General features: G+C 37.9%; 1 protein-coding gene across 1 annotated transcript in view; it reads left to right on the forward strand.

Moving 5' to 3' along the window:
• Positions 1–26,508, forward strand: part of anos1b (anosmin 1b) — a 106,316-nt gene extending 79,808 nt beyond the window's left edge. The window contains exons 8-14 of the mRNA XM_069899115.1: positions 5,784–5,919; positions 6,516–6,671; positions 7,959–8,053; positions 13,298–13,469; positions 15,800–16,038; positions 20,842–20,984; positions 22,088–26,508. Coding sequence (XP_069755216.1) covers positions 5,784–5,919; positions 6,516–6,671; positions 7,959–8,053; positions 13,298–13,469; positions 15,800–16,038; positions 20,842–20,982 — 939 coding nt within the window. The 3' untranslated portion in view covers positions 20,983–20,984; positions 22,088–26,508. The remainder of the gene's footprint in view (positions 1–5,783; positions 5,920–6,515; positions 6,672–7,958; positions 8,054–13,297; positions 13,470–15,799; positions 16,039–20,841; positions 20,985–22,087) is intronic.
• Positions 26,509–26,583: the final 75 nt, after the last annotated feature.

Below are 26,583 nucleotides of genomic sequence, written 5' to 3' on the forward strand. Positions count from 1 at the left end.
GATATGTTGCACTTCGTGGTTTTCTAAGCTAGAAGCATGCTAAGAATATAACAACTTTTGTTATTTTTTTCATATCTTTAAAAAAAGGTATGTTATAGGAAATTTTTAAGGTGCTTTTCGTGATCAAGCTGTTCAGGAAGTAAAATCTTCATTGTTCAGTGTTGGCAGTATTACAATGAATAAATGTAGAAAATACTCATTGTAATAACATATTAGGGTTTCCATTATTTGAACAAGTCATGAAATAGGTTAAAAAAAATACTTTCTCCTAATGATTTTCTGCTTGATAGACACTCCATCCACAATTATTCATAGATACACTCCATCACTGATGCACAGTGGCAACAGTTTGTTCCTTTTATAAGATTCACTGCAGCAACTCACCAAGACTCCTTCCAAACCCACAACCATAGCTGTTGAGGGACTAGTGGGCAAATGCATGGAGACATTACCATGTGGAAGTCACTCTCCAAGCCACATAATCGTACCTTGAAAATAAATTCCTTTACCATTGCTGGGTCAAAATCCTGGAACTGTCTCCTCAAAGACATTATGGGTATATCCACACAATATAGACTGCAGCAGTTTACCACTACCTTCGCAAGGGCAATGTAGAATAGGCAATGAAATGCTGGCTCAGCCTGCAAAGCCCACATCCTTTGAATGAATAAAGGAAAACATTGAAAATGACAGGAAATTTCCTCCAATAATTAAATTGAATTGTTTATTGTTATATGTACCAATGTATGGTGGAGATCTTTATTTTTGTGTGCTATCCATGCAAGTCAACTCATTCTTAAGTACATCAGTTAAAATAATAAGTGCAGAAAAATCCAGCATATAGACAAAAAAAAGTATAAGTTACAGCATTACTCAGACAAAGTATGGGATATGGTGAAAAGAACAGTGCAGGGGGATCATCATTTACAATGAAAGATCCATTCAATAGTCTAATAACAGCAAAAATAAACTGTCCTTGAATCTGGAGGTTCATATTTTCAAACTTCAGCTTGGCAGAATGGGAAGGAGGGAGGGTGGCTAGGCTGTGATGGATCCTTTAATATATTAGCAGCCTTTTCATGGCAGAAGGAAGTATTATCTGCAGTTATATTCAGTCTTTATTAATTTTTCATCATATGGGATATGAAATTCACTTAATGCGGTATCCAGTGCTGCTGAGTTCAACATAGTGGAGTATAATTTGCAGTTAGTGATGGTCTTTCTAGAGTAGTCATGCCGGAGGCACCTCCTGAAAGCTGTTGGGAGGAATCCTCGGTAGTGAGATTTTATGCAGTGATGGGGTCTTCTGTAACATAATTAAATCACAAAGACCAAGCTCTTCACACAAAACAGCCAAAAAGGCGTTGACACCTAACCATGCCAAGAACTTTGAATTTGGTCACGTTATTCAAAAAAATTAAACCATAGTGAATGCTTCTGAGACATTCAGAATCGTTGAAAAATATTTGAAAAACATAAATGCATTTAAGTTCAAACCAAAAATAATTAAAATGTGATTAAATAGTTTTAAATGCTACAGTATTAAAATATAGGGTTCTCTCAGTGTCGTGAAACAAAAAGCAATTCAACTAAAATCTACCTCATCATACACAGGCACAGATAATAAAACATTTGAATAAGACATACATTTATTTCTTAAATAATAATATTATTATTTATTTAAAATAACATTTAAATTAAAATGTATTCATTTACTTAAAATTATTTATTTAATTTTATGATGATATAATTATATTATATAATATAAATATAAAAAAATATAAATATTACAAAATAAATATTATGAATGTAATATAAATTATATATATAATAAAATATAAATCATAAATTAAATGTATTTAAAATAATAATACTTATTGAAAATAACAAAAAACTTCTTCAGTTATTCAGAAGAATGCTGCATGTCTCCAGCTATCCATGCATTTGGATAACTTCCTCTTTGGTCCAGTCCAGAAACAAGGGCATGAGGTATCTTCTGGCTCATGTGCCCTTCCCCAAGCCCTGCCAAAAGTCAGGAGTGAAGAATGGCACTCGAAGTGACGATGGAGACAGTAATGGAAAATGTCACCATGGAAACTGATAAAAATGCTTTTTGACATCCCAAAGTTTCTTGAGGCATGTGCAATTGGTTCAGCATCAACAACACCACAGAAAGACTTTCATCTGCACATCTGGTTAAAAGATAAACTTGTGAGATCACAAGACTACCTGTAACAAGAATGTGGTATGGCACCTGTTTTAATTCTGTTTGGCTGTCATCTGAGGGAAATTGAATGTTTTGCTAAAGACAGGATTGAACGTAGATCAGTGTGGCATTACTGATAAGAGTGTGGCCAAAAAATTTGGTACATAGAGTTAAAATACAGCAGAATGTGTGTACCATTGCAAATATATTTTTATTTGTCCCATTAGTCAGCTATTTGGGATTAAACAACAACGTTGTTAAATTAGGGCAGAGTAGAATGCACATGGATCAAGCAACAAAAATATGGGAAATAATTTTGGATTAGTTTGTTAGCAAAATGTTTTATTGTGGCGACCAATGTGTTTAGTGTTCAGGCAAACCGGCTCCAATTGAAATGCGCACGTGGTTGGAGCAGTCTACACCAAGATGGCGCTGAGCATCTTCCCCTTACCCTCAAGGAAAGGGCCCACACGTGAAAAGTATGGGTAGCTGCCAGTCAGCGACGGAACTTCCAGTACCCAGCAGTGGGAACAGAGAGCGTCTTTAAAACACTCAGTGAGCAAACAATAAAGCAGTGAGTTTTGGAATTAACCTGTCGACTGCCGGTCTCATTATTCGCTCCGTAGCGCGAACACTAGATATTATTATATCAATTATTATACCAATAATTCTCGAGCACAACTATTTAATGCAGGTAATATGAAAGTGCAGAAATAAAGCAGTTTCACAAAATGGGACATGGCGATCTACACAGATTATTTTCACAGCCAGAGTCTCAGCCAAGGTATCCAGGAGAGGGTTAAGTCAAAGAGGGAATCAATAATATTTTCTACTAGCTTAATGCTTGTTGAGATTGATATGTAACAGTCAAAGAAACTATTAAGTTATTTCCTCCTTCCTCAACAACCAAAGAATGAAGAACAATGAATCCTAATGAGTTTAATGCTGAAAATTCCTAATAAATTAAGAAAAGATCTGACGTTTTGTATTTAAAATCACTGTTAGTTCCTCAGGTCACAGTCTCTAAAGTGGAATTTGAGATACCTTGTATTGCCATTCACTATTAAACCTTTTCCAAACCAACTTATTAAAAGTTAGCTTCTCCATATGGTCCATCAGAGTTGGATTCTTGTTTTCATATTTTGATTAGGGTAATAATGAGATGAATTATGGAAAAATTAGTTGTTATTTTCAATATCTGCCATGACAAAGAACATTTTTGTTATGACTATTTTGAATTTCAGATATTCAGCCAGATGTTCAACATTAGTTTCTTGAAACAAAGGGGTCATTCCTGAATACTAATTAACTGACTAACATGAACTAAAACTATTTTTCTTTACAGATTGTTTTATTTGGAAAGTGTTCAAATTTATTCTGTTTTCCTGTGGGGCTTCAGGAGGTTATAGATGAGGCAGTTAATCTTACATTTCATGTTTAATTTTCCATTCAGAGAAATGCATATTGACAGCCTGTAAATTCAAAACTTTTTGTTTGGTACTGCATTATGCTCTTTCAAATTATTCACTAATTGGTAGCGAACCCAACTGCTTTGTGGTTTCAAGTTGAATAAAGAAGACATAAACATTCTTATAGTAATTTGTTTTCAATCGTAATATATTGGGTAGGTTGAGGAAATCCTTCTTACTTGTCCATAAATGACAGTGCAGCTAAACATACCCAACTCAATTACACTATTCAAGTAACAGGCTGGATTGCAGAACATTTCACAATAATTTGATCTGGAACATCCCAAGGGAATTCAACCAAACTCATCTCAATTTTATTTGCTGGTTGTTAACTTGCAGTTTCAGAATTTTACTTCAGAAAATATATTAATTTATTTTTAAAATTAATTTGCTGAGAAATTATTTCAAGTGGCAGTGGATCAATTATTTGCCATTTGTCCACTTATTCACCATGCCCAATTGTATCTTCGTGTATTTTAATACATTCTTGTAAGTTCTCACACATGTCCCATTTAGTATTATCTGCAGATTTTAACACTGTATCTCCATCTTCTGAGTCCTGACCAAAGCAATGAAATTGACATTAAAAAAAAGCACAGTAAATGCCGGAAATTTGAACATGTTGATAGAAAGGTATATTGGTATTTGGACTCTCTGCTCCAGGATTCAATGCCCTAGTAATGCATGCACTACTGAAAACCCCTTCTATTTTAAAAGGCCTTTTCTTTGTGTATTTCACCATTGCAGCCACATAAAGGAAATCAAAAAAATTAACTCCAGGTCCAAAAAGGGTTGGGGGTGATGACACCAGTCAGGGAGAATAAAAACTGGCAGGTTTGTGCAGGGTTTTGTGGAATGATGGATTGCAAGACAGGCATAAGGCTATAGGTATGCAATGGCTGCCAAGAATTGGTAGGGCTATGCTATGGGTTGGGAAGGTGCTCATTAAGGGAAATAGAGAAGAGATAGCATTGTTGGGAGGGAATTGAACTTAAAGGTTAAGTCAGGAGTTCAGTAGAAGAGTCAGGCCTAGAGATTAATTGTGGTTGGCTGCGAGGGGTTATATGGAGATGGCAGCCAATGGTTGTGGGTAGGGCATGGTGACATACATATTTACAAGTTATCAGATATGCTAAAATCAAAATCTCTATTCTGCTGTCATAGCAAAGTCACTTTAAGATTTATTTGATGAGCTAGTTATTTATTTATCTATTTTTAATGTTAACTAATTTACCACTTGTATAAAAATTATGATTTGAATATGGTGTTAATTTATTTAAATCATGTCTATTTAATAATCTTGTTTAATTATTTATTTCATGTTTGCTCCCTTTTTATTCATCAGTCTTTTTTTAATGTTAATTTTGAAGGCGACATGCCTTGCTTTGAGTTCAGTCATGCCTTCCTTCTCATCAGCTGTGAAACTTCTATTTCAGATTAATTCCTTTTTTTGTTTCAATGCTGTCACCATTCCAATTTCAAGCATTATTTCTAATTCATTTCTTTCTGAGACTGTGGGAAGGTGGGTCGAAAAATCATAATCCAGGACTCAATTGTTTTGGCATGCTTGGAATTCCAAATTGTGTTCATATTGCAATTATGCCTGTATATTGCATCTGAATTTGAAAGTAAGTTATGTGCTTTGATCAGGGCATTTATGGCATGTTTTCTGAAAAGTGGAAATAAAACCAGGTTTAAACTTAAAGTAGAATGAAGGTTTTGATGTAATATACTAACAAGGTTTAGAAGCATAAAGACTTTTGAAAGACACACTGTCACTACCACCAAAGTTTTAACTATCTGGACAGGAGAATAAAATAGATTGAACTGCAGATTAAACATGCTGAAAATGGGATTTGTTTTATGCTTGACTTCACAGGCACATCTTCTCAATCAATCTCTTAACTTTGAGGGTTGTCTTTGAAACATGCAAATAGTTATTGATTTCTCATTTATCCCATTCTTCCAACAATAGAGAATGAGGTCCAATAGAAATACATGTCCAAACTCTGATGGAGCATAAATATCATTCAGAAAATGTCCTTTACATTAACAATGTCAGTACTTCATATGGTTTAAAACCTCTCAAGTTATGCATCTTTTTCAAGGTTAAAGATGAAATTGAAATTGGAGATCTTCAGCCAAACACACAATATCTGCTCCAAATACAGGCAGTGGCCAATTGGGGACAAAAACGCTTGAAGAGCACCAAAACCCTGTTTTTCTTTACTACTCCATCCACAGGTAAGAACACTGAAATCATTTCTATTTTTCTCTAATGCAGACTATAATGCTGGAATATTGTTAATTGTGGCCTGAAATAGTATGGCTTTTTTTTAAATCATCCAGTTATTTTCTGCCAACCTATATCCAGATAGTGTAATAGAGGTCAGAAACTTAATTGTTCAATTATGAAAAGATATAAATCCCAAGTATTGCAATTGAATGGTGCAATAGCAATTCAGCATATTGCACCAAGATGCTGGAAAATATGACACCACCAATTCTCATCCTGCTTCTTACTAAAGCGACAGTTAATCATTTAAAAATAAAGACTGATCAAGTAAAATGTGGTTGCCTCAAACAATCTGCCAATTCCTCCATTAAAGGGTACAAGTCTTTATGAAGACATGCAGTGATAAAATAATTTATTTGTTCTTATTCCATTAGCAATTTTGAATTTGATGAGACCAAATTCAGTTTTTCATCTTAAGGCTTATATAAAGCAGATGCTTCTATTATATTTTATACAACTATTTTTCTTTGTTGTTAAAGCCAAAGTTTGGGAGGGTTGGCCAATAGGAAAAAAAATTGTTCTTGACTTCAGTTCCTTTATTTAGACATTCAATCAAATCAAGCTAAAACTACTACCGAAGTAACCAATGAACTTCCACCCATTCATAAAATATTTGATGTTGGAAGTCTTGAGGCAGCAGTCCCCTATTTCCATGGTAACCAGCTTCAAGTTAAAGTGCACTGGAAAAAAGCAAAAGAAGGTAAGACAGTCAACCAAATTTTAACTGTAATAAATTGTTCAAAAGAATTTTTGTTTACCTTGATATCTCCATGAACTTAAAAAAATAGAGGGTAACCTTTGATAAGATTGTTTCTTTCTGCCTATATATTGCTCCATATTCTCTGTTTTGTACCAAAATCAGAAAGGATTCCAATCCTTCGAGCAGGTATGTGGCAGTTGATCAAAATTCTAAGCAGGCATTTTGGCAGCAGACCTGGTGTTTCCTCCCCACACCAGTTGTACTTGATTCGCTGAAGCACCGCAGAGGATAACTATTGGGATGTGAGGTTTACCTTTTGATTACAGATCCAATATATTTGGTACATAATTCAAACAGTATGTCCATCATGCGCACAACTGAAGCCATGCTATCACACAAGATATAAAATGAACATTATTATGTTGAAATAACACTGTTAGTCCCTCTGATATTTAACAGAGCATGTGCTAGGTTTGGTATATTTGGGCTGCATTAAGCACACATCTTTTATAATGGAGGAAGCTATCAGCATGGGCTCAGTTGTGATCAGTAGAGGAGCAACACCGATCGAAGGAAAATGTGCACAACAGGGAGTATGAGCAGGGTGGATTTTACATTTAAATTTCAGTAAAAAATTCTGTTATCCTCAATCAGAAATGAAACACATGATATGGCTGAGAAAGAGAGATGTTCATTGTTAGACAGCTTGAAATTGTTTAAGGAAATTTTTTAAACAGTGAAGTTTGGACAGATAAAAATGTTTTTCTGCACCGTCAAAATGATTAACAATCCTCCAAAGGAGTACATAATTTTAATTTTTCTCAACTGGGTTACTAAGTGATATTTCAAAACCAAAGAGACTGCAAAATGAATTATGTCTTGTCAGTTTTTCCTTTGTATCTGGGCAGCGAGTGCATCAGTGCAATCCTTGCAAAGGAAATTAGCAGACAATTTGACGATTTTATTGTTGGGTGGTCTTGCATTGCTTGGAGTTTGCCCTCGTATGAACTCACACTTTAAGAAGATATCCCCGCACTTCTTAAAAATAACTTTATATTAATTTAATGTTTGTGACAGTATTGTCTACTAACATAAAAAGATTAATGAGCTTGGAGGTTAAACACTACACTTAAGCATGAATTCTATTGATGAGCAAAATACTTTCTCATTCAGGTATCCACCTGAGATCAGGATAATTAGGCATAAGGTGGTAAGTTATGATGTGTGCACATGCATGTGTTGTTCCTATGTCTTTATAAATATAGAATCTTTCCTTCTTTTCCCCAGAGAGTCTCAAGGATCACAATACATATCTCCTAACATGGGTCCCAGAAACCTGTGCCATGAACAATTCACAAATACAAAAACACGCAACTGTCAAGGTTAGTAAGATACATCAAATTAGCTTCTAAATATTGTAAAGAATAAGCAAGTTTTTCTTTCATTTCTTTCTATTTCTATAAAAGAAATCTTGATTCTTTATTGCTTCTTCTCAATGTTTAAATGAGTAGATTTTGCACTATTGTTCTCCAGACATTTCTTTTAGTTTAAAATAACTTTAGAAAGCAAAAAAAAATCCAAAGTGTCAGATGTTTTAAAGTTTATGACTGACATTTACAGGTTTATATCAAATCAGAAAAAAATGGTCTGTCAAAGCTTAAAGTGGTAATGGATGTGAAGCTGGTCTTCTATTGAAATAAAAACAAGGGTTAACATGGTTCAACAAAATGTTACATTTCACACTCTTTGTAAAAGACAACACTACGATATTGTAAAATAGCTACCTAATTCAATTCATCCAGTCGATATTCTCCACTGAAAAAGCTGGAACTCTGATCACCATAATTTCAATCAAATGTTCAATGCACATTTGGATTTTTTTCTTTCTGAACTCAAAGCTGCTTTTTTTTTAAAAAGTTCTTTGCTAAGCATAAAGCACCAGAAAAATATCTATTCATTCAGTTTGTCATGACACCCTGAATTAGTTCTTGGCTTCCTGCAGGGAATGTTCCAACTCTTCCTTAAATAAATCCCATATAGATGCCTGGTTGGACTTCAATCAATACTCATCCATTTCTCTCAATTGATAGGCCCATTTGAAATTCACTTCCTAAAAGCTGAAATATTTTTAAATTAATTGTAAAATAGTTGTATCAAATTGTAATAGTTCTTAAAATAAGTTCCAATTTGTACAATATTGCGAGTGAAACCAAATCCTTTGGATTATAAACTATTGCAACCATGATGAAAAACTAGGTGTTTAGGAATTGCAGTGCTCTTGAATATATTTTAAGGGAATAGCCTTATTTCTTATGATGTTTATTCAATTGGTCAGGAGCATTGCTTCTATTTTCTCGGTTTTCTGTGAAATTGCAGCCAGTGATGTTGATCATATTACAAGATGTTTGAAGTTAGCATCTGTTTATAATAAAGTACAGATGGATCATTTGTTCACTGAAACCTATCATACAACACTGTTTAAAGAACCCAGTGTATGCATCCATCATTCTTATGTTGACCTAACTAGTAAAGTATTTAGTCACATAGGAAAATGGTATTTTGATCACAAGCAGCATTATTTTTTATTAAATTTTAAGAGCATGTACATAGGCAATCTGGCAAAGTGCTTTAGAGGATGTCGAGGTTGGATGCAGTCTCATTACTGATCCTCTACATGACCTGGGTTGAAGTTACTTTCTTAATTATAGCTACTTGTTCACATAGCACAAACCAGCCTAAAAATGAAAGAATATATAAAGTAAGGAAGAAAATTAAATAAATCAATAATTGTATTATCTAATATCTTCTTCCTTACTACAAACATAACAAACACTTTTAATAAATGTTACATCACAGTATTAGAAAACAATTGGGAGCATTATAGCTTGTTATTCCAAAACAAACTCACAATTCACTTCAGGGAAATGGCTCAGTATGTGTGTATGTGCAAAACTGAAATGTATGTCTGTATTGCTTTCCTCTCTCTTCACCCCTTTGATATACTTGGTAAAGACCCCTTCCTAAAGATGACATTTGTCTTGATAATGGTCCAAATCCAAAACATTGTCCATTTCTATCCTTTGTTGCTTTCTGATCACGAGCATCTCATTGTTTGCTTTGGTTTTTGGTATCTGCCGTTTTCATATTGCTGAAAAGGTTTTATAATTTTTTTCAAGTTTTTTCATTGTGCAATCCAATTTCTAAAAAAATTAAAACACTAATGAAAATGAGAGCTCACAAAGTAAACAATATTTACTTTGAGTTTTCTATGCTCCTGTTACATAATACACTTTGGAACATTGAGGCAACAGTGACTTCCATCAATGTGGAATCCATGCTTAGATGCCATTTATCGATTTCCAAAAGCTGCTCTGCGCCATCTGCAGGTCAGTCGTGCAGAAGCAGGCTTGCAACTCGCCTGTGAAGCCTGTGTCCGCATAATTTAAAGGGAACCTTCCCGAGCAAGTTCCAGAGTGACACTAAGAACCTGAATCAGATAGGCGTCTTAAAGAATTTATTTATGTCCTGTAAATCCTCCCACCCACCACCCTCTCATCTGCAGCTACCTCAAAAGATTCTGAGTGCACAACCACGAGATTAACCGGTAATATACCTGTCTTATATACCTGTCACGGATGGCAGTCTCTTCAATCTGAGGCGCCTGCAAGCTCACACCAAGACACAAGAGAAACTTGTCCGTGAACTACTCTTTGCAGATGATGCCGCTTTAGTTGCCCATTCAGAGCCAGCTCTTCAGCGCTTGACATCCTGCTTTGTGGAAACTGCCAAAATGTTTGGCCTGGAAGTCAGCCTGAAGAAAACTGAGGTCCTCCATCAGCCAGCTCCCCACCATGACTACCAGCCCCCCCACATCTCCATCGGGCACACAAAACTCAAAACGGTCAACCAGTTTACCTATCTCGGCTGCACCATTTCTTCAGATGCAAGGATCGACAATGAGATAGACAACAGACTCGCCAAGGCAAATAGCGCCTTTGGAAGACTACACAAAAGAGTCTGGAAAAACAACCAACTGAAATACCTCACAAAGATAAGCGTATACAGAGCCGTTGTCATACCCACACTCCTGTTCGGCTCCGAATCATGGGTCCTCTACCGGCACCACCTACGGCTCCTAGAACGCTTCCACCAGCGTTGTCTCCGCTCCATCCTCAACATCCATTGGAGCGCTCACACCCCTAACGTCGAGGTACTCGACGTTGGGTCACGTGGATGGGTCACGTCTCCAGAATGGAGGACCATCGCCTTCCCAAGATCGTATTATATGGCGAGCTCTCCACTGGCCACCGTGACAGAGGTGCACCAAAGAAAAGGTACAAGGACTGCCTAAAGAAATCTCTTGGTGCCTGCCACATTGACCACCGCCAGTGGGCTGATAACGCCTCAAACCGTGCATCTTGGCGCCTCACAGTTTGGCGGGCAGCAGCCTCCTTTGAAGAAGACCGCAGAGCCCACCTCACTGACAAAAGGCAAAGGAGGAAAAACCCAACACCCAACCCCAACCAACCAATTTTCCCTTGCAACCGCTGCAATCGTGTCTGCCTGTCCCGCATCGGACTGGTCAGCCACAAACGAGCCTGCAGCTGACGTGGACTTTTTTACCCCCTCCATAAATCTTCGTCCGCGAAGCCAAGCCAAAGAAGAAGACCTGTCTTCTGCCACCTGCTGCTCCCACCTCTCACACATCCTGATTTCTCCCCACAGCACATTTGAATTTTTTGTCAAATTCTACCCAATTACTGACACCACCCCTGAATTAACAGTTATAATCTAAGGTCTGGAGTAGTTTCTTAATTGATTGTTATTTTAGTAAATCTCTTGGTGCCTGCCACATTGACCACCGCCAGTGGGCTGATATCGCCTCAAACCGTGCATCTTGGCGCCTCACAGTTCGGCGGGCAGCAACCTCCTTTGAAGAAGACTGCAGCGCCCACCTCACTGACAAAAGGCAAAGGAGGAAAAACCCAACACCCAACCCCAACCAACCAATTTTCCCCTGCAACCTCTGCAACCGTGTCTGCCTGCCCCGCATCGGATTTGTCAGCCACAATCGAGCCTGCAGCTGACGTGGACATTTACCCCCTCCATAAATCTTCGTCCGTGAAGCCAAGCCAAAGAAGACTCAAATGGTGTACATAAAATGTTACAGAATTTTTAAAAATCATTTTACATTGGAACATCATCCTATATTCCCTGCCCATACAGACAGTATACCCTTTTCCCAACACAATCACAGAGAAAACTGAATGAGAGGGTCTTGTATCAGTGTGTGGTGCCAATGACATGAAAGAAATGTTTCTGTGGTTTCTTCCCACAATATCTGAAGATTGGTCATTTTAAAATTATGTTCTTTATCTTTTATCTTTGAACACTTCTCCCTTTTCAGCATGGCCCTGCTCAGTCTTTCATTTAAATAAGGTATGTAATCACACATGAACTGACCATTACAAGCGTTCAACTTATCATGCCAAATTTTCTTCTACTAAGTTTTCACCCATTCTTGTCATCTTAACGTGGAAGATCTATTGCATAGCACAAAATTAAAACATGCCAAAATAGGAAACCAAATGCAGGCAAATGCGACTAGTCTAGAATGCCATCTTGGTCAGCATGGATGAGTTGGGTTGAGGAGCCTATTCTATCCTGTATTTACATTAATAACTGGTACTGATAGTTCTGGATTGTTGATTCAGTGATACAACTTTAAATTCCATCATGGCTGCTTGGGAATTCGAATGTAATAAATTAATTAATTATGGCATTGAAACCGTAACCTTAATGACTAAGAAATCTCTGGCTTGTCATCCAACCCTTTCTGATTTACTTATGTCCTTCAGAAAGGGAAATATGTCACCTTTATGTATGGCCCAGCTAAGAACTGTTAACTTCTATTATCAGCCAAAAGGTATCAGTCCATATTCACCAAAAACATCATGGAATAATCCTCTGCATTCTCTCCCAAACCCAATCCATTCACCCCTTCCCTCCAAACAGGTAAAAACACTCTTAGAACAGAAAAGTTCTGAGCTCTCACAGAGTTGGTACTTCAAACACATTTAAAAGTAATTTATTTTCTCATGAATGGTGATCATTTCCATGGCATTATTGTTAGTAAATGGCTTGTGCAAAGAAAATTAAGTGTAATTCTTAATTGGAAACTTTTTTTGGAGTGCATTTTTAGCTTTTAGGATTTCATCCTGTATTTTGATCCCATTATTGTACAGTAGAAATATTCCAAACCATTTGATGTAATCCCCAATGTAGTCTTGAAAAGGACCAGTTTAATTATTTTCTAGATACATTCTTTGGCTTGGCTTCGCGGACAAAGATTTATGGAGGGGTAAATGTCCACGTCAAAAACCTCAGTATAACTCAGATGTAGAATTGCCCATTTGTGTTTGAAATCATCGAGGCTAATCATTGACATAGATGAAGCTGGAGTAATGTTGCCAAAGCAAAGGCTGTTTTATTTGCTCTTGTTGTGTGGTAAAGATTAGACACGGTTCATGATCATTAATTGTTCCTATTTGTGTTCAATGTTGAATCTAAATGGGAAAACAAGACTATATTCTTCATCCTACTATTTATTCCTTTTCTTCCTTCAGGGCACTCATTTTATTATCAGTGGTCTCTTATTTGCTTGTGACTATAAGGTGACTGTGCAACCCATCATTCTCAAGGGACAAGCACCAAAGGCCATGACCTATGTGACAACTCCTCATTGTAGCAGTTCAATTAAAGCCAAAGTCTTAAAACGCCTATTTTATGCAAAAGATGGTGAGTGTGTTTAAAAATATTTTGCAATATGATTGTCTCTTGACTTCAGAAAAATTTACGTTAACTGACATTAGAGTCGTTACGTTGTATTCAATAATACTTTCTACCCAAGCATTCTTTCGACCCAAAAAAATTACTCTCAAATATTTTATAGTTAATAGTTTACCATCTTTTTGTAAATGCTCTAAAAAGCAGAGAAACAGATGCATCTGCACTGCCAGGACCCAATGTATAGAGGAATATCTCGAAAGACGTTTCACATCAGCATCTGAAATCATCTGAAGACATCACATTCTCTGTGAATAGTGCAAATGTTCAAGCACAGTATTCTTTTTATTTATCTATTCATGGAATATGGATGTTGTTGGTGATGGTGGCATCTGCTGTTCATCTCTAGTTACCCCTGAACTGAACAGTAAGGGTCCCATCAGTATGGAGATCTAGAGTCACATATATACCCAGTTGGGTAAGGATAACAAATTTCCTTCCTGAAAAACATAAGTGAACCTTGTGAGTTTTATGACATTCCATTACTTTCACCATGTCTAAAATTGCAGTTTATTTCAGATTTATTTAATTCCTTGATTTTAAATGCCCCAACTACCATAGTGGGACTTGAAGTCATGGTTTTGAACAGTCCCAAACCCTGGCTACAAGTTTTGCAACAACTACTCCATTACCATTCCCAGTAATGACTTTTCTAACCTCCCAACTCACAACAAGCATTCAACCACCAAAGGGAGGCATGTGTGATTTTTGTAGTCCTTAGCAAATTTAGAGAGGGATGGGATGAATGCTGTGAAAAGAACCTTGGATTTTGCACTAGATCTCGCAATTCTTGCTGGTTGGAATAGATGCAGCCATTTGTCCAAGTTTCCATTGGAGCCTGACAAGTAGGTATAAGGCAGGATAAATGATTCAAGGTGGGAATTTTATTCCAAACATAAATGCAGAACAGCAGCTGTTCTCCTCTGTAGAACATTCTTTTCTCTCTTTAAATTCATATTTTTAGTGAATAATTTTATGTTTCAATCAACAATGCACTGGAAATCAGAATCAGATATCAGAATCAGAATTTATTGTTATGATCATGTCATGAAATTCATTGTTTTGCAGCAGTATCACATTTAAAAATAAGAATAGTGCAAGAAAAAGACAAAGTAAGGTATGGTATGTGGTTCACTATTCATTCAAAAATCTGATGGCAGAAGGGAATAAGCTATCCTTGGGCTGCTGAGTGCTTGTCTTCAGGCTCCTGTACCTTTTTCCTGATGGTAGCAGAGTGAAGATAGGATGGTCTGGGAGGTGGGGGTCCTTGAGGAGAGAGGCTGCTTTTTCAAAACACCACCTCTACTAAGATGTTCTCGATGGAGTGGAGACTAGTGACTGTGATGCCGCAGGTCGAGTTAACAACCTTCAGGAGCTTTTTCTTGTCCCGAGCTTTGGCACCTCCATACCAACTAGCCAGAATGCTCTCCACAGCATACCTGTGGAAGTTTTCAAGTCTTTGGTGACATACTGAATCTCCTCAAAACACCTCACAAAATATAGCTGCTGGCGAGCTTGCTTCATGATTGCATCCACATGGAGACTGCAGGACAGATCCTCAGAGATACTGACATCAAGGAATTTAAAGTTCTTGACACTCTCCACTGCTGACCCCCTCGACGTGGACTGGTTCGTGTTCTCTTGATTTCACCTGAAGTCCACAATCATCTCCTTATTTATGCTAATGTTGGAGGATAAGGATTCTTAATTAGTGTCTAGTTCCAACATTGGGAGGTGTCATTATTAACTTATTGACTTGGATCTGAGACTTCTCTAATTTATTCTACCAGTTGCATCACAAATTTTATTTTAATGTTTCATTTGGCATAATGCTTCAATGCAGAATCATTGTTTTGGAAGCTAGATGTTTTTCAACTATTTTCAAGCTTTAAGCTTCAAATTTTCATCTATGACGCCTATGAGGTCAAACCCTGTCTCATTATTCTGAATTATGAGCACTATTGATGATGGTAGGTTTTAGGTAGAACATGTTCACTAAATAAATAAAAGCACGATTTTGTTAGAATATAGATGTTGTTGAGATTGTTTCCTTCCAGCAAACTATAAGTGTGGGGCTAATTATCATCAGTTCAATTTATATTATTCTAATTTCTCAAAACTTTTTTCAAGAGATAAGAATGGAGACTTAAATCTGTAACAAGTATTTGGGTTTACTTTTATAAATTATTTAAATGACATCAAATTGAACCTTATATATATTTGTGAGTTAAAATCTGAGCATGTGAGTGAGCGATGCTAACGTTCTCATGTTTCGATTTCAGGTCCTCACCAGACGACCATTAAAACTTCTGGAAAGGCCACATTGAAAGCAGAAAATCTAACTGCTACTTTTGTTGTCAAAAATGGCTCAATCAACGGAGAGTTTTACTGGCAGGTCTCACCAAGCCAATGTTATCAACTTGTCACAGGGTACCGAATTAATTGGTCAGAGATATCTACTGCTAAGAGACCAGTTGCCATGCCAGACAAGGCCATTTCCCAATATCAAACATTGCCACGAGTAAGTTAGCAGGATGACACTATCTTCAAGTTCTATTTCAGCTCTGGTAAAATGTTGTAATTTTATTTACAGATAGTGGTAAGTATTAGACAACATTGTTTTAAATGTGCTCCAGTGCCAATGAGGTGCTGATGCTGGACAAAGAATTACTGGAGGAATTTAGCAGGTCAGACAGCATCCATGGGGAGAAATGGTCAATCAGTGTTTCGGGTATTGTTAGGTCTGCTTTGTTCATGAATGAGTGAGACAAACACCAGACTGAGTCGAAATCAGGGTTCTTTGTTCTTTATTACCGGATTGTAACACTTGCGACTAACAATGTTAGTCGGAGAATGCATTCTGCCGTTATCAGCAAAATGGTGATTTTTTATACCCTTGGATACATGCTTAGAACATCATCATATCATTACTTGTCCAATGACTAAAACTGTTGCTATCCTTTCCCTGCTAGCTTCCTGCCTCTCAATCCATCAATGTCTCTCTTATCTTGTAAGTACAAGGATGCATTCACATCTTGTTACAGCCCTGTACAGGGTAACTCCTTACACATTCCCATCTCATGATGTTTTACCTTACAGTATGAACCCTAAATCAAGGGTTTTAATAGAGTCCAGACTGCGAACCATTTTTTTTTCCCTAATCCCACTGACCTGCACCCAGCCCATAACCCTCCATACCACATCCAACAATAACCCGTCAAATTCTTCTTAAATGTGTTACATCGCAGACCAGCAGCAATAGAAATTCACCAAGACAGTGTTATTGTTTTTTTAAAACAATATTTTTATTAATAACTACTAATAAATATAACACATTAGTTAAACCCAACGATGTGTGTGTGTGTGATTCCCAAACCATTACAGCTTACACACAATTCTGGAAACCCAAGTCCAAAGTTCAGTTTTAGAAATCCTGTATGGAAATGCAGACTCTTTAACTGATGCCCAAAATTAATCACTAAGGAGGTGGGAGAGCTGAAAACTCATAAATCCTTGTCAAGTTTCTTGCTGAGAAATATCCTTTCAGATAAAGGTTGTCACAACCTTTTCCTTGCGTAGGGGAAATGAGACGTTTGACTTCCACAATGCTTCCACAACCCAGGTACGCGTCAGTTGAAGTTTCCTTTCCTTTTGTCACGGTGTGGTTCAATAATTCCCCTGACAGAGTATCAGCTGAATTATCCATTTCACACAGAGTCACTCCACCTCAGTGTTCCATGAGATGGCTGGTGGTCAATAATAAAAATGTTTCCTCCAGTGCCCCTCTCACATGACTCCCACCACTTGTGTCCCTGGATAAAGCAGCAAATGTTTTTTTTCTTCCTCCAGAGTATCATCTTTGGGTATAGTCTGACACCCAATTTCTCCACAGCTGTGAATGGTTGCAGCTGATACTAGTCCTTAAAGTAATAATCACACTAAATGAAACGTGAGCTTATAATACCTCCCCCCAACAAAGAAAATTTTGAGCTGTAAACTGTAACCTACAATGTTTGAAATAATATATTAACTATGTTACATGATATAATATAGACAAATGTAACAATTTTCAACAACGAATACAAATAGTAAGTTTCAATTTGCTGCAAAACATTGCAAACTTAACATTTTGAAAAGCAATCAGCAATTTACATTATCCTTGCCTCTAATATGAGTTATCCATATTCCTGCTGTATATTAAACTACAGTTTAACAATCATCTATTTTTGCTTTTCATTTTACTCAAGAACACTAAGGAGTTATGGTCAGTAATCCACAAATGGTCCCTGAGCTGTGCAGACGTAAACATTGAAATGCTGCAATGCCAGTACAAGGGGCAATAATTCTTTATCTATGGTAGAATAATTATTTTGATGTTCATTGAATTTCTTGGTTAAGTAAGCACTTTTTTGTAATGACAATGTTCGCACATCTTAATCAGTAGCATCTACTGATAAAGAAAATGGCTTCTCAAAGCTTTCAGTTTATCAAATGCTTCCTGACAAAACTCTTTCCAAACAAACTTTTCACCCTTCTTCAGAAGGTTAGTGAAAGGAAGGACGATATCAGCAAAATTTTACAGAACTTTTGTTAATAGCCTACCATTCCCAAAAACATCCTAACAGCTTTCTTACTCATGGGAACGGGAAACTCAGAAACCATCTGAACTTTCGCCTGGACAGGCGCCAACTTGCCTTAACCAAGATGAGTCACAGTAACATGGCCAAATTCACTTTTAGCTAAATTAACAGTAAGGATTTATTTTGAAAGTTTGTCAAATAATTTCTCTAACTCAGAGATATGTGCTTCCCAGGTGTCATTCCCCATAACTAAATCATCAATCATAAAGCATCCATATGCTCTAAACTTTGAATCACTGAATTGATCATTCTTTGGAATGTTCCAAATGGTAGATTGGAGGTTGGCCAGGTGAGTTCAGATCGGGGTGGGAGTTGTCCACAAAGTGGCTGAAATTGACAAGCTCTTCGTGGGTGCATGAGGCAGCCCTGATGTAGTTGTTGATATACCAGAGGAAGAGTTGAGGGGTCTTGCCTGTGAAAGCTTGTAGCATGGATTGCTCCACAAAGCCCATAAACAGGCAGGTGTAGCTGGGACCAATGCGGATGCCCATGGCTATTTCTTTGATTTGGAAGAAGTGAGAAGAGTTAAAGGAGAAGTTTTTTAAAGTGAGGACAAGTTCTGCCAGGCAGAGGAGGATAGTGGTAGAGGGTAACTTGTCAGGTCTTTGGTTCAGGAAGAAGTGGTTTCAGACCTTCTGTGTGAGGGATGGAGGTATAAAGGGATTGGACATCCATCATGGTCTAGTTCAGGGAATCTGAATTCATTGAAGAGATGGAGGGCATGTGAGGTGTCGCAGATGTAGGTGGGGAGGGATTGGACTAAGGGAGAAAGGATAGAGTCAAAGTAAGATTAAACTAGTTCAGTGGGACAAGAGCAGGCAGAAATAATGGATCTACCTGGATGGTTGGGTTTGTGTATCTTGGGTAAAAGGTAGAAACAAGCAATACGGGGATGGAAAACAATGAGGTTGGCAGCTTTAGGAGGGAGGTGACCAGAGATGATGAGATTGGAGATGGTGTTGGAGGCAGTGGCTTGATGAGCCATGGTGGGGTCCTGTGGGAGGGGTAGATAGGAGGAGGTGTCTGAGAGTGTCGACTGGCCTCAGCACCACCCTTGTCTGTGGGTTTGATGGTGAGGTTAGGATTGTTGTGGAGAGAGTAAAGGGCAGAGCGTTCAGAGGAGGCAAGATTAGAATATGAGAGGGGGGTGGTAAAGTTGAGATGGTTGATGTCTCGGCAGCAGTTAGAAATAAAAAGGTCTAGAACAAGCAGCTGGCTAGGACAAGGTGTCAGGAAGAGGAAGAAGGCTTGAAATGGGAGAAAGAGTTTTGGGTGGGGGGGGAAGAGTCATGGTCATGGAAGTAAGCCCGGAGGCGACGGAAGAAAAGTTTGGCATCGTGGCTTGCTTGGAACTCATTGAGATGTGGGTGCAGGGATACAAAGGTGAGGCCTCTATTGAGGACAAGCACTCTCAGAGGGATGGTCAGAGGGGATAATAAAGACCAAGCAGGAGTCAGAGTTTGAATCAGTGTTGTGGAGGGTGTTGGGGGGAGGTGGAGGATTGGTGAGGTCTGAGAGTAGAGATAGAAGGTGGGGGAGGTTGGAGGGAAGAGCAGGATGGTTTGGGGGTTGGCGGGGGGAAGGGGCTGGGCAGATCAGAGGGGGGAAGTGGGGGAGGTGATGGTGAGTAGGTTGGAGGGGGAGGAAGGGGAGGGTAGGGAATGTCAAAGGTGTGGAGAGGTGGGTAGGGGGGGGTAACCAGGGGAGGAGGAGATGAGGTCTGAGGGTTAGGGGGCAGAGAGAGCGAGATGGGGGTGGAATAGGGAGAGGTTTAGGAGGATAGGGAAGGAGTAGTAAGGGAGATAAGTGAGTGGGAGCCAGCAGCAGGATTAGAACTTCAGTAGCAGTCTGTGTTGGGAGTCTCATGGTTGGAATCTGTAGGAAGCTCCAGCATTGATAAGTATTTGTGAATCTATATTAATAACCTTTTTGAGAATGAAGTAGTATGATATTGTAATCTAAAGGTATAATTTTAATTTTGCTAGCATTGCCATTAAATTTACTGATATATGGGAATTACGATTTACACGTATCATTAGTGCAAAAAACGTTACTAAGGATTCTGTATGGTCTGGTATGGGAGGAGGTCCATGGAGAGGTGGGGGGGGGGGGGGGGAAATGACACCATAAGTTAATGCACTGGGTGACATCAATCCTAATGATGCCACTGAGCTCAAGCAATTAAGAGTTTCAGTGCATATGTCCATTGAACGATGTACATGACAATAATTGCCAGACTTCATTAATCAATTCCTTTTACTCCTTGATATACTATCTTTTTCTATTTTCTGACAGTGACCACTACTGCTGGAAATTTATATCAAGCTATCTTCAATATGTTTTGAAGACAATTGATAATTTAACCATTTTTACATTTTTAATTTAGACATACAGCATGATAACAGGCTCTTTTGGCCCATGAGCCAATTACACCCAATTGTTCCAGAACCCCAGTACACTTTGGAGGGTGGGAGGAAACTGTAGCACCCAAAGGAAACCCAGGCAGACATTAAAAACTCCTTACAGCCAGCCAGATTTGACCCCCGTAACAGCGTTGTCTATGCTAACCATACAGCCCACTTTACCCAGTATTCCATATTAGAAAACATTTGACATCTTAGTTAGATTGTAAATTATCAACCTAGTACCTGTTTGACCACTGTAGATTCTTGTGTTGTTTACAGGGTCAGCCTTTCACAACAATACCCAATCTTCAGCCTTCAGCAACATACTGGATTCAGGTTCAAATCCTGACTAAAACTGGGAAAGGCCCAGCAACTGTAAAAATATTTCATACTCCACAAATTTATGGCATGGCCTTATGAAGGTTGGTTAATTCTTCTTCTTTTAATTCTAATTTGAGAATAAAATTATTACAACACAAACTGAAGATAAACATTGGTGAGAGTAGATTATTATTAGCATTACTAACTGCGCTCGGCTGGAGTATATTTCAAGATGATATTGCACAAATTACATCCTTCACTAAAAAAAGTAACAGCAATGGTGCAGACCTGGGGAGAGAAGGGAGTACAGACACAGAGCTTTCCACAAAATCCAACTGGCAAGTGCTAATGCCAGCAGTTCCAAACCAGCTTTAAACTGCATGTTAAAAGAGTCAATGGTGTTTTTATTTAAAATCTTTCAACCTCAAGGTATGTGTCTAAGATCGCAGCGACTGTCCTGGGCAGTAGCCTCGAGGGATTGCTGACTCCAAGGGAGCAGCGGACTGGTGCAGAGCACCAAAAACAGGCAGAAACAATCCCACCCTCCTCCCATTGAGAAGTAGAAGAAATAACCCTACAGGATGGTGAGCACAGCAGCAGACCAACAATGGCTGAAGAACCTACACATGCTGCGCACTGTTAGCAACATGCCGTCAAAGGACCCAAGCAGGCGGCGGGCTACTGGCGCATGGGAGCCAGGTATTGGAACTGGGATTTGAGTGGTTGCTGAAGAACACTCCCAAAGGGCTTTGGTTGAGGCTTCCTGATCATATGAGAGGTTTGAATCTGGAGTTCAGGTTGCCAAAGGATAGAACAGGGGTTTGTATGGCTGAAGTGGCTGCAGGAGGAGCATCCATGGGCACTCAAGTGGCTCTGAAAGGACTATCTTTTGCTTCTCTTTCTCTCGTACTGAAAGGGGCATGGCACCAAGCAACACTAATGATGATTCTTTGTCTGCCTTACAGCAGACTAAAGGAAATTTTGTAATATTACATTTTCTGTTTTATTACATAAACAATAAAAGAATCTTGAGATTCTCTTTAGTTTTAATTAGAACAAATAATCAAATGACAGATAACAATGCCACGAGTAGTCTTTTAATTTTTTTTATTTTGGGTATTTTATTTGTGTTTTATATTACTGCAGTAGCATGTATAAATTAATAAATTACTTGTGCTAATTTTTTTGATATATAACTTTTCAGGTGTTATAATGGAGAAAAGCATTCCTATCTACTGTCAACAAGCTCACAGAGGGGATGGAATTTCTGCAGAATTTTGATTCCAAGCAAAGATTTTTTTTCTGAATATTCAGTTATTTATAGGACGATCTATGACCCTGATCTCACCTCTCCTGCTGTTTCATGTGTCACAGTGTTATTGACATTTTTCATTTGCTCATTTTCCATTAATTTTTCAACATACTAGGAATAAATATCCTGCTACTAGGGTTCCTAAAATCTGGGATTGTTATAATAGAGAAAATAAACTTGTGACAGTCTCTCAGTACTTTAACAATGTTTTGAGTTAAGGGAAGTTGCCTGCTTGACATTTAAAAAGAACCTCAAGAGACATCTCAAGCAAAATACTACTGATTAAAACCTTAAGTACAGCACTGTAGAATCCTAACCATACTGATTCACGAAAATATACTGATGAATGAAATTAAAGCTGATTGCGATTAAATAAAAATATATGAAATCTTACACATTATGAGACTGCATATAAATTAATTAAAGTCCTATAATTCTACTCTTTAGAGAATTTTAAAATAATTTTCACATATGTCTTGTCAGGAGTCTAGTCTTAACATTTTACTAAACTCTCAAAATCAATTCAAGCAACCACTGGTAGGGAAGGAATTGGAATTTCTTTTCAAAATTCAATAAAAGATCCAGGATATAAATCCAACATTACATTTACAATTTTAAATTACTAAAATTCTTCCCCTGAAATTGTAATATTCTGCACATATCTTATTATCTATGAGGGAACCTGCTTCACATGCTCATAATCAATAGAAATAGGTTAAAAAAAAAATCACCTGAGACTTTAACTATAACTTATGAGGAATGCAAAATATTTTTGGTCAGCAATATGGGAAAGATTACAGGGAAAAACACTGTTTTCTCTCACTCTCTTACTTAAAGTTTAACATGAAGTAGAATACAATTTTACACATTTCTGTGCTCCACGAAGTACAAGGTGGAAAATCAGTACTGCAATTTTGTAAGACCATCATGGCCTATGCTCCTATTGCAGCTTGTAGTACCATTACTGCAACTTTTAGAGAGAGGTGCAGAATAACTTGGCCACCAACAGTAAACTTATCAATTTGGATCACAAGGGACTATGGGACAGAACTGGTGTTCGGTAGTTAAGAAAACCCAAGGACAGGGAACGAGTTCAATATTTTTTCCCCTTGATTTGCTTCTAATGAATGAGAGCTAATACTCAAGAAGTTTTTTTTTCCAATTTTTATTGACTGAAGTAATATTTAAACAGTCCATTTAGAAGGAGGCTTCAGCACCATGACATTGTCTCAGAGCCTGCCTCATTGTTTCAGAATCCTTGTGGCTTTTGATTTTTGATTAGACCATTTGATTGCTCTCAAAAGTCAAGTGAAGATTCAAATGTTTTTAAAAATTAATGGGAGTTGGGAAGATGGAAAGAAAGAGTGGAGACAGGACAGGATTTTCCTGCATTTGCTATTTATGGGCCAAGGTGATAGAGATAGCAGAGTGGATTAGGTAACAGTCAGTCCAGCAGTTATAGGGTCCTGCCAAGCAGATATCTTTCTGGTGCCTTGTTTGGACAATGACTTGCAGAATAAGAACATAAGAAGTAAGCTATATAGCTGTTTCAACCAATGCTGCGATTTAGTCAATGAATAATCAATTTATTCTTGACCTCAGCTCCACATTCTTTGACCATCAACCTTAATCCCTCCTTGCCATGGACCATAAATCAGTCTCAACCTTGAATATATTCAAGTACATGTTCAAGTTTATTTATAATCTGATTATACCAATACAACCCAACAAAACAGCATTCTCTGGTCCATGGTGCAAAACAGTGCAAACATACATACAGACAAATGATAATGTATACATGATACATATGTGCATATATTAAAATAAATATTAATAATAAATAGTAGATTCTCAGAGAGTCATTTAGCCATGTTACTGCACATGGGAAGAAGCTGTTCCTCAGCCTAGTGGTTCTGGCTCTAATTCTTCTGTATCTTTTTCCGAGTGGAGTAACTGGCAGATGCTGCCTGCATGGTGGTAGGGGTCCTCCATGATTTTGCAAGCCCTCTTTTAAACATTGATCCAGGTAAATCACTTCATTAAGAGGGAGACCCCAGTGATCTTCTCTGCCACTTTTATGGTCCTTTGGGTAGATATCTGATCCAATGCTCTACAGCAACCGTACCACACAATAATGCAGCCAACCAATAATGCAGCTCTTGATAAAGCTCCCGTAGAAATTGACAGGAGAGTGGCCGGTAGCCTTGCTCACCTTAGCCTTCTAAGGAAGTGCAGTCACTGCTGTGCCTTCCTGACAAGTGAGGTGATATGCGCCAAGGATAAGTGGACTCTGAGGAACTTGGTCCTCTCCACTACTGAGCTATTGATGTGCAGCAGAGAGTGGTCATCCCTGGTTCTTCTGAAGTCCACAATCATCCCTTTTGTCTTTTCCATGTTAGTACTCAGGTTGTTATTCTCACATCTGATTTATAATATTTTCCACTTCTTCTCTGTAGCACAGTGGCTCTCAACCTTTTTCTTTCCACTTACATACCATTTTAGTATTCCCTATGCCATAGGTGCTCTGTGATTAGTAAGGATTGCTTAAGGTGGAAAGAAAAAGTTTTAATCATACCTAACTGACTCATTATCTGCACTGGTTCAGAACTCCAAAGAAAATGGGCCAATGACAATTTTTCTCAAGCAAAACATTTCAATAACAAATGGGTCCAGAGCAGTGGTTCTCAACCTTCCTTTCCCACTCACATTCTTCACAGAGCACTGATGGCGGAGGGATTGCTTAAAGTGATATGTGAGTGGCGTAACTCATTGTTGTTGCTGATGAGGCTAACTACTGTTGTCATCTCCAAATGATGACTCTGTTAAACTCTGGCATTTCAGTTGTTGTGTGAATGGATGAGCTGAGCACACAGCCATGAGATGTGCCAGTGCATAGCCTGATGGTGCTCGACACTCTGCTGCCAACCTGGACAGACTATGCTCTGACCATTAGGAAGTCTGGAATTCAGTTACGGAGAGGAGTGTTGAGACCCCAGAGAGAACAGCTTCTCAACCAGCCTCTGGGGAATGATTGTATTAAATGCTAAGTTGCAGTCAATGAATAGCATAATTGTCCAGGTGGGTCAGGATGGAGTGGAGGGACAAGGCTATATCTTCATCACTGGAATGGTTCTGTCTGTAGGCAAATTGAAATGGATCCAGTAATTCACCTTCCACTATTTCCTGGATTGAGGAGAGTACCATGCGCTATTGTACTTGTCACAACCAGGATGTTGGATCTGACAAACCTGCACTCTTATATTTCATCAGAGAATAGACTCCTTTGGAGTTGGCTTTCCCAGCTCCTTCCTGGCTATTGATAACTTTCCAAAAATTTGTCCTGTATAGTCCTAGAAATTGTAGGAAAGAATCAGTTTATTCACAATTAGAGTTCTGATCAAGATTGCTGGATCCATTGATTTCAGGATTTGGAGCATATCCACTGTTGACCACAGCATGTTGTTTTTGACTGAGCTCAGGTCAAGTTGAGATATGCTGTGTTCAATTATGATTTTAATTTTACATCCAGGCAGATCTCTATGATGTGTCCTGGAGGAGACTACATAGATTGCAAAGAATGTATCTGTGCATTGGAATAACTAGGAACCAATATAAGTCATTAAAGACAAGGTTGATGGATATCAGTACTTGATGCCAAACAACATTATGAGGTGCAGAGTTCATGGGAGTAAAGGATCGGCATGGAATTGCCAAATCTAAACGGGATTGAGGATAGTTAAGAAGGTTTTGTTAGTTAATGGGTACAGGAGGATGAGCCAGGTGGTAGGAAAGCAGATTAGAGCACATAGCAATAAAGAATGTCTTTGTGACTTCAACTAAGAAAAGATGATTCTGAGCACAGATTGTGTCAAGGAAAAATATCAGTGATTTGATTGAAAAGGAGCAGAAGAGAAAAATATTACACCTGAATGAGAGTTCAGAGGGTTACAAATAAAATTAAAAAAGCACAGTAATGAATAACTATTTTGAGTGAATGCATTAGAAAAAAAGACAATTCGATGATATCGAATGTAAAAGTTTTTACATTTTTTAAGAAATTTGAATTTTTTTGATATTCTGACCATCAACTTTGTGTTTTTGTTTTTAAGTAGTGATGATTTACTTCAAGACTAATATTTTTATAATTTATGTGGAAAACTATGACCTTGTTTGTTCTGTATATATTTTTCTAGGGTCTGTAACATGCTGCCTTTGTACAATAATAGACACCAGGTCCTTGAGGTGATCAGATTTCTAATATTTTTTCCTTAGTGTACATGTTAGCATTCTGCAAATAAACATGTTTTGATAAATGACTGACTGAAATTTAGTTCATTTGCAGTCAATTTCTTCCCCGAGGTGTGAGTAAATAAGGTGCCATTAAGTGG

Source organism: Narcine bancroftii, chromosome 9, assembly GCF_036971445.1.
Source record: "Narcine bancroftii isolate sNarBan1 chromosome 9, sNarBan1.hap1, whole genome shotgun sequence".
In the NCBI taxonomy this organism is placed as follows: Eukaryota; Metazoa; Chordata; class Chondrichthyes; order Torpediniformes; family Narcinidae; genus Narcine; species Narcine bancroftii.